The sequence below is a fragment of the Mesoplodon bidens genome (assembly GCF_964165515.1).
Source record: "Mesoplodon bidens genome assembly, chromosome: 3".
Taxonomy (NCBI): Eukaryota; Metazoa; Chordata; class Mammalia; order Artiodactyla; family Ziphiidae; genus Mesoplodon; species Mesoplodon bidens.
This window is the reverse complement of record NC_138178.1, coordinates 87,120,612-87,130,353: the sequence shown is the minus strand read 5'-3', so window position 1 is coordinate 87,130,353 and position 9,742 is coordinate 87,120,612. Positions and strand designations below refer to the sequence as shown.

Here is a 9,742-nt window from a genome sequence, read left to right as displayed (position 1 = left end):
CATGTCTTTCAAAATGCCACTGCTCAGACACAGCTAGACTAGAAGACGTAATGAAGTAGTCAGCACCAGATCCAGAACTGACAGCTCTAAATGCTGAGTGATATAAATGTGCTAAGTTAGCAACTTAAATTCTTCAACGACCTTTGCCACTGTAATGTGAGTTTCCCAAAACATTTAACCAGTCAAATTCCAAAGCAAGACAAAATGCAATCTTTTGTCCATTTTCCCAGCAGTTATATTCTTGAAAATGTCAGTGTCTATTAAAACCATACAAAAGTATTTGGTGTTCACAAGCATAATGAAGTTAAGTTCCAAGGTCTGATCACAATAATCAGATTTTTCATCTATGTGAATGACTGGTGTGGCATCTTGAAAGACTCCTAGGTTGGGAACCAACTTACTGAGACGCTTCACTGCCCCATGCATTGCTGGATGTCTGACCTCTCTGGACCTAGTCCATTTTCATTGTGAAGTCCAAAAATATTCCCAAATAAAGTCATGAAATACTGTATTAGACAATACTATTTTTGTCGACAATCATTAAAGTAGGCAGAATCTAAAAAAAAAAAAAAAAAAAGAAAGTAATGCTTCAGATGAAGGAAAGACTATGAAACCATAAAAGAGACAAAGAAAGTCTCTGGGTGTCATAAGAGATTTGAAATAACGTAAATGCCAACTAAAAAAATTCAGACTAATATTTGAAATAATGAAGCCAGGACTCAGCTATGTATTTTGTGGCAATCCTTGCAATACTTCTTTTCCACTAACTGAAAGCAAGGATCAAACTCTTGAGTAGAGATTTCCAGGAAAACTATGTGTAGAGTAAATCTATAGCCTCATTCAACATGGCTAATTTCAAAAATTAAATCTGGCTGATCATACGTACGAATCATCAAGGTTTATATGTTTTTCTAGATGAATTTCAAATTATGTCAATATAACATTTCTACATTATGGATTTAAAAATAATTCATAACAATTCTACAGACCATATGCAAGTTTATTTAAATAATTTAACACTGCACAGAGAGCTAATTTATAAGTATAAAAATAGGTGGTTTAGCAAGCAGATACAAGCACCACACAGAAGCAGATGACACATACACGATTAGCCCTTTAGAAGACTAAGGAAACCTTAATATCTCAAGTAATTTTATGAGAATACTTTACTCATATGATAGTCAGATGTTATTAAAACATCTCAAAATATGCAGAACCCACAAATATTTTTCAGTATGAAGTCTTCCCTTCCAGTTTTCTTAACAATATATGAATGATTCTTCTTAAATGCTGTATAACAGTTAGTCTAGATTGACAAATGGGCTATCAAAGCCACTATCTTGTTGGTTAGACAGAGGAGCAATTAATTTTCTTGAAGGCTGTGGACACACTGCAGATGGTACTGTACTGCTCAGTTTTTTGAAATCTGACTTTAATGTATCAGCCTTATGATGAGGTGGGTGTCCAAGAGTCATGCTGATCTTCCCTGATGGGGAATACGTGGTTTCTTCTGACAGGTCCGGAGCATGACCACTCTGACATTTCATAGGTTGATGAATCATACTGCTTTTCTCTGAATCTAAAGGAAAACTTGCTGCTGAAAACTGTTTGAAATTAACAGATTCATCGAGCATATCCAGAGTTTCTTGTGGCCTATCATGCAAAAATGACACTTCATGACTGTTGCAGGGTAGAGCGGCACTGTTGGAATGCCAGCCTACAGAGTCACTGAGGTCCCCTCCATCCTCTACTGGAGTTTCCTTAACACCCAAACTTTGACTTTTCTCAGGTGCAGCATTTTCACTTGCCATTCGTGGATTATTCTTGTATGCTTTTAAACCAAGTCTTTCATTAGGACTTCGGAAAGTTTTATGCGTGGATTCGGATTCAGAAAGACTAGGGGTATATCTAGGTGAGGGTTTATTTCCGAAGGATCCGAGAAAGGGGTGTGCAGTTGAGTGCTGGAGTGATTCAGAGCCAGTATCACCGAGGAGGTCTATCTTCTTGTGCAAACCAAAGCCTCTTTCACCTTCGCAAGGAACAAACTCAGGAGAAACATTCCTTGGCAAAATGTCTAGGTGTCTGTGACTATTATCCCCGAACTGAAAGTCTGGATGTGACTCTTTGCAACGCTCGTGCTTTCTGTCCCCGTGCTCTGCGTCCTCTAATCGCCTTCGTAAGTTACAGGCAGCCCTCCGCTTAGGAACTTGGTCACACATACTTCTGGGGATAGTTTTTATTCTGTTTGATTTGCTTTCACTGTGACACGATATATTCTGATTCACATCATTTCTTTTTGATTTTTCAACTCCAGTCAGCATCTCTGAAGTCGGAGGCAATACTATTGTATATAAGGGAACACAAAATTAGGGGAAAACAAAATTAGGAGAAAATTAACACTGAAAGAGGAGAAAAAAATTTATGTTTTTATATATTTCCAAGGGATGCATATATATTTTAATCATTCTCAAAGAAAATACATCAATGCCGGACATTTAAAAATATTCTTTTACATATATCTATTAGATAAAGCTGAATAATTTTGTTAATGAAATCTAATATGTTATTATTGCTATCCACCTGCTGTATTACTTTCTGTAATAGTTGGTACAGCATTTCAAGAGCCAACTGCAACATTTCCAGTCTTGCTCTGATGTCAAATATGGAGCTTCGGATGGAGAAAGTTTGCTGGAAGAACCCATCCGACCCAAGACAGACAGACAGACAGACAGACAAACAGACACACACACACACACCCCTCTCACGCACTTTCTCTCTTTTTCTCAAAGCTAAAATAATTTCTGATTTAATTAGCTAAGACACTAAATCTGATCAGAAGCAGAGCAGCCACACAGCATAGAATCAGAGGCATCATATCTCAAAGTAGGGTATCTCGGTCCCTAAAGTCTCTGAAAAGGGTTTGTTTCTGCTGGGGACATTATTCATTATTTGCAGTTGCCCCAAATCTAGAAAACTCTTTTGTTGTTACACGTCACTGACCTTTTATAGCCAAGGTTCACATCTCCATTCCAAAATTTACACAAATAATCTTTGTACTTTTATTTGAAGAACGTTTACCAACATCAAACTTAGGAATTCCTGAACAGTCTTTGCTTCAAGCTTTCAAGAAGTGCAAAAAACCCATTTCCTCACAGATAGGTTCAAATCCTCCCAGTGTGACTGGGAATTCACTAATTTTTTTCATGTTTTTCCATCAGCTTTTGATTCATATATTCTAAAGTTATTTTATTATGAACAGAAAGAATTCATTTATAGCTTCTTGGGAGGTTGCTCCTTTATCATTATGAACTATCACTTTGGTCAGTTTAATGCTAACTCTAATTTACCTAATATTGTATTTAACTCTATAATTTATCTGATATCAACACTGCATTGCTTGGTATATCACTTTCCAGCCCTTTATTTTGAATTTTTGACAATGTTCTTACCTGGAATAACATATGTCTAGAATATTTAAAACTGTTTGAAAATCGTGGTCTTTTAATAAGTGAGTTTATTAACCAATTCACATTTAGTGTGATTGCTGATGTTTCTTTCAACCTACTATTATTTTCTATTTACCCATGCTTTCTACATGTATTTTTCCTCTTTCTAGATTATTAGATTGAAACGTTTTCTTCCAAGTTTTACCCCTACTACTTTGAAAATCATATATTCTATTTCTCTGTTAGCCTTAAGTTTTTATACACAAACTTGTATTTTTCTAGCAATCTCTAGAGTTATCAGTATCTACATCTTCTCCTTGAAAATAGTATAAATCTTAGCATATTGTTAGTTTCCTCTACAATATCCTCCTACATCTTTCTGAGAATACTGTATTTTTCTAACATTCTCAGGTCCTGTTGTTTGTTCTATTAATTCTATCTCTTTAGGTATAAGTTCTGTTGTGGATTTTTTTTTTTTTTTTTTTTTTGCTTTGTCTTATTTTGAGTTTGGTATCTTTCTTCATGGTGCTGGCTTTCTATAAATATGTGGTAATTCTTGGTTGAATGCTTATCTTTCAGATGTCCTGAGTACAGTATCTGCTGCTTGTTTAAAGGAGTTGGAAGTGGAGTGGGAAGGAATGAGCAGCAGGGTAGAAAGACCTGATACCTGGTACTCTGGGCATTTGGGCTCTCAGTTCCCCCTTGGTGTGGCTAGCCACCTAGAGCACTGCCCAGTTCCCAGACTCTCTGTTCCTGTTGCTCTTACCTAGCCCAATCTGAGATTCAGGAAGAAAGATAAGGAGAAATAAAGAGGGCAATCCCACCTGGTTTCAGCTGTTCTGGAACACCAGCTAATTACCCCATTGGTATCCCCTAGGCTTACTACTTCTCCTGGGACATACCACCTTCACACATAGAACAGTTTCAATATTGCTCCCACTTGCAACTATCATCTTCTGGGAGTTTTGAACTGAGGTTTCCATCTTCGGTTTATAGTGTTTGCCTTCTTTCAGGGATTTCTCACAGCCTCCGATTTATCAGTTGTAACTTTTAAAAGCTCAGTTATAATTTCTTCTTTTTCTCCTTCTATACTGTCGTTTAAAATCTTTTCTATCATTTCTAGGGATGGAAGCAGCAAGAGGAAGCTGGTGGGTAAGCTCAGTCTACCTACTTGAACTGGAAACTACACTTTTTTTTGTAAGTTTCCAGTTTAAGTAAAACATGCACACAATTGGATAACTCAGCTCTCACTCCTTACATTCTCTACTCTCATACTAAAGATACTAAATATCTAAAAAAGAGGGAGAGGAAAATCCTTCAAGTAACTCATTTTGACATACCTGACTGTGTAGTTTTGCTCTGGGATCTATTAGAAATAGGTGTTTCCAGCAATTTTGCCATCATAACAAGTTTGCTAGCAGCATTCATAATCTTTTTCTCAGCCCTGTGGGGAATTCCAGAATAAGAAATTAATACAGTTTAAAGGAAAAAATAAGTTTCCTTAGCCCCAGGATTTCGTTTTCCTATATGCTCTGCCACCACTTAGGGCAGCACAGACATTAAGCCTCTCTTAATCCTTAATGGCTCATCATGTAGACACAGTTAATTCTGTGGCTAAGGAAAATGCTTAGAAAATGACAACATGCTGTCCTGGTACTCTCAGGACACACTGTTCAGACAGAACTTACCCTTCCTCTTTTCCATCATCCTGCAAAATCTGTTGGAGGCAACTCAAATAATATTTGCGCATCTTTCGGGAGGTTTCTTGACATTCTCGCAATACCTCTGCTTTTACCATTTCCGCAGCTCTTTCCTTACTCTCCTGAACATAACGAAGCATATCACCTGGGGGCGGGGGGAATCCCCACAAAATGCACGTTTATTAGCAGTTTTTCCAAAACAGGAGAGGCAGACTTCAGACCAATTTTCTGGGAGATGAAGTGACTGGATGTATAGTTTAAACATTATAGTTTTCTACAATCATTAAAATGGAATATTTCCGGTCACCATTTTGGTCGACTCAAAGCAGGAGTAATCCAAAAGTCCTTTTACAATGATGACAGACATATTTGGTAAGGAAACATGGCATATCCCCCAGGGAAACTGTCATATTTTGAAACACTGAAGCAAGCAGTTATCATTAATATGAGGCACAGAAATTTATGCATTTCAATTACATATTATGTCTAGTTAAGACAAGAGAAAAAAGAAATATACAGAAAGGGTAAGGCAGAAAGGAAGAGAGAAGCAGACAAAGAAAGAGAGAAAGGAGGTAATATGAGCTGGATTCATATTCTTCTGTTTACTTGTGCTCTGAAAATCCATGTTTCATTACTTATTCAATTCTTTTGGCAGCACTTATGAGTATCCAACTAAATATAATCCTACAATCCATGAGAGATATGTACAAAATGCTATTGCAGGGAGAGAGATGAGACTTATGATGCCTCCTGAAATTTACATTTAAAAATAGTTCACAGCTTTCAAGTCTTCCTTTTATGTTTAACTCAGTGTGCTCTGATTGGAACTACCACTATTTAAGGTTAACATTTTGTCCTAAATCCAGGACTACATCCTACCTCTAGAATATTATCATCCCTATTATGTTAAGGATTCCAACTCGTAAAGGAATCTCCCTCAATATCAGTAAGCTCTTCCTGAAAATTACACATTCTATGCAAAAATGCTAAGTGGAAGGCTATTTTTCATTACTTCAAGTGGGAAAAATTTTGATGGAGTACATGTCAAAACAAAACTTCCAACCAACTTCTAAAATGTAAAACAATACACATAAATACACAACAAGTTATCATGTTAGGATGAAAAAGAAAAGCTTAAAATTTCACTTTCCAATCACTATAATTGTTAACAAAAAGTAAATTTCTTTATAGTAGTATGGACTCTGTTAGCACCAGCAACAGCTAAGAAGCACATTCTCTATACTGATACTGAGTGGGCTTTTCAAAACATCTCCACCATGATTCTGATGATCTACCAATTATATTTGGAACTTGAGACCTTTCCCACTCATTCTGTTTAAAATGAATGCAATTTTAGGAGGTAAATGTACATTTCTTGTACACAAACACTGGTATTGTTCTGGGACATACATACCAACTATGCAATATTGCAATTAAAAACCAGGAGGTATTCTACTGGGAAAACATAAACCACAGAAATGTTCTGCAGGATATGCGGCACCACCTAGTACTAGAGGACTTGGTAAACAAATTTACATCTATGACATAATCCATTATGAAAATAATAGAGACAACAGAATAATTCCTAATTACATCCATTTTTCATGGTCCTTAAAAGTTTATGGAAGAAAGTAGTAATTGCTCATTTAAACTCATATGACATTTTCTTTGGTAGTAGTTATTTAAGTTGTAAGATTATGAAATTTATAGTTTAATATTAGTGTTCAGGAAGAAAAATCTTGGAAGCAGTTCAAGATGGCGGTACAGGAAATCCTGAACTCACATCCTCCCATGGACACACCAAATCTACAGCTACATATGGAACAACTGTCTCTGAAAAAGACCTGAGAACTAGCCCAAGAGCCACCCCACACAAAGGATAAAGGGGACAGATCAAGGTGAGTAGGGGATGCAGAGACACAATCTTGCCAAAACCTTCACCCTTGGCATGACATCCCACAATCAGGAGGAATATCACAAAAACAAAGCTTCTCCCTGAGGAGCAAGGGGTTTGAGCCCCACATCAGGTGCCCCAACCCTTAGGACCTGCTCCAGAGAGATGAGCCCCCAAAACACCTGGCTTTGAAAACTAATGGGGCTTACGTCCAGGAGACACAAAGTGCTGTAGGAACCTGAGATTCCACTCCTACAGGACTCACACACAGACTCACTCAACTCAGGAACCCAGTGCAAAAACAGCAGCATTAAAAATGCCTAGACCTTATGTTAAGGAGATGTACTTGCTGATCTTAAAGCATCTGCCAGAAGGGCAGAATCTGTTAGAACTCTTCCAGGGAACAGAGGTGCTGGCGGGAGTCATTTTTGTACTCTTCTACCTTACTAGTACTGGCCTTTGCGCCATTTTTACACTCTTCCTCTACCTTGCTAGAGCCACTTGCCCCACCCTTGGGCTCCATGGTGGCCCCACCATGCCAAACCCAGCCTGGTGTTCCACTGCAGCCCCACCACACCAAACCCAGCAGGTGTGCACAGTTCACACAAGGGACACCCCTTGAACACCTGGCTCTGGTGGCTAGAGGGCTTGCATTTCTGGACCCCGCAGGACTGAAACAACTGGAGAGATAATTCTTGGCAAGCTACAACCCCCAGGACACTGCACAGACAGCAGCCTGAAACACACCCCAGTTTTCCTGTGACCACTCCTTCAAGACTGGGAGAGGTAGCTGTTTTGCCTAATACATAGAAATAAACACATAGAGAGTCAAGCAAAATGAAGAAACAGAGAAATATGTTCCAAATGAAAGAACCAGACAAAACCCCAGGAAAAAACCTTAATGAAAGGGATATAAGTAACTTACCTGATAAAGAGTTCAAAGTAATAGTCATAAAGACGCTCACTAGTAAGAATGAATGAACACAGAGAGAACTTCAACAGAAAAATAGGAAATACAAGAAATGTTAAAGAGACTCACTTCAGATGTAAGGACATATACAGGCTAAAAGGGAAGGGATGGAAAAATGTTTCATGCAAATGGAAACCAAAAGAAAGCTGGAGTAGCTTAGCAAATTCCTAAAATTTGTGTGGAACCACAAAAGATCCCAAATAGCCAAAACAATCTGGAAAAAGAACAACACGGCTGGAGGCATCATGCTTCCTGGTTTCAAACTACAATACAAAGCTATAGTAATTAAAGCAGTTTGGTATTGACATCACAGACAAACAGATCAATGAAACAATATACGGAGCCCAGAAATAAACCCACTCACACATGGTCAATTAATTTACAACAAAGGAGGCAAGAATATACAATGGGGAAAGGACAATCTCTTCAAAAAATTGTGATGGGAAAACTGGGCAGCCACATGCAAAAGAATCAGACTGGACTACTTTCTTTATACCATAAACAAAATCAACTCAAAATGGATTAAGGACTTGATTGCAAGACCAGAAACTATAAAACTCCTAGAAGAAAACATTGGCAGTAAGCTCACTGACATTGCTCTTAGTGATATTTTTTTGGATCTAACTCCAAAAGCAGTGGCAATATATGCAAAAATAAACAAGTGGGACTACATCAAACTGAAATACTCCGCAGAGCAAAGGAAACCATCAACAAAATAAAAAAGGCAACCTATTAAATGGAAGAAGATATTTGCAAATCATATATCCAACAAGGATTAAATTCCAAAATATACAAAGAACTCATACAACTCAATAACAACAAAAAACAATCAATCTGATTAAGAATGGGCAGAAGATCTGAATAGACAGGTTTCCAAAGAAAACATAGATATGGACAAGTATATGAAAAGATGCTCAACATCACTAATCATCAGGGAAATGCAAATCAAAATCACAATGAGGTATCACCTCATACCTGTTAGAGTGGCTACCATCAAAAAGACCAAGAAGTGTTAGTGAGCATGTGGAGAAAAGGGAAACCCTATGCATTGTTGATGGGAATGCAAATTGGTACAGCCACTATGGAAAACAATATGGAGATTCCTCAAAAAAAGAAAAATAGTACTACTATATGATCCAGCAATTTCACTTCTGGATATTTACCAAAAGAAAATGAAAACACTAATTTGAAAAGATACACGTGTGCCTATGTTCACTGCAGCATCATTTACAATAGCCAAAATAGCCAAACAACTTAAGTGTCCATCAACGGATGAATGGATAAAGAAGATGTGGTACATACATACAATGATACTGCTTGGCCATAAAAAAGAAAGAAATTGCTTGCCATTTGTGACAACCTGGGTGGATCTTGAGGGCATTATGCTAAGTGAACTGTCAGACAGAGAAAGACAAATATTGTATGATTTCACTTATATGTGGAATCTAAAAAAACAAAGCAAATAGAGAACAGACTGGTGGTTGCCAGAGGGGAGAGGGTTGGAGGGTGGGCAAAATGGGAGAAGAGGGTCAATAGGTACAAATTTCCAATCATAAATAAGTCATGGGGATGTAATGTACAGCACAGTGACTATAGTGAATAATACTGTACAGTAGTCCCCCCTTTTCCGCAGGGGATACATTCCAAGACCCCTAATGGATGCCTGAAACCATGTAGTGAACCCTAAATATACTACATTTCTTCCTATACGTACATACCTGTCATAACATTT

At 37.6% G+C, this 9,742-nt stretch overlaps 1 protein-coding gene across 1 annotated transcript in view; it reads right to left on the bottom strand.

Moving 5' to 3' along the window:
* Window positions 1-979: 979 nt before the first annotated feature.
* Window positions 980-9,742, bottom strand: part of CEP152 (centrosomal protein 152) — a 108,160-nt gene continuing 99,397 nt past the window's right edge. Inside the window, 3 exon segments of the mRNA XM_081228195.1 lie at window positions 980-2,341; window positions 4,787-4,890; window positions 5,135-5,291. Coding sequence (XP_081084321.1) covers window positions 1,302-2,341; window positions 4,787-4,890; window positions 5,135-5,291 — 1,301 coding nt within the window. The 3' untranslated portion in view covers window positions 980-1,301.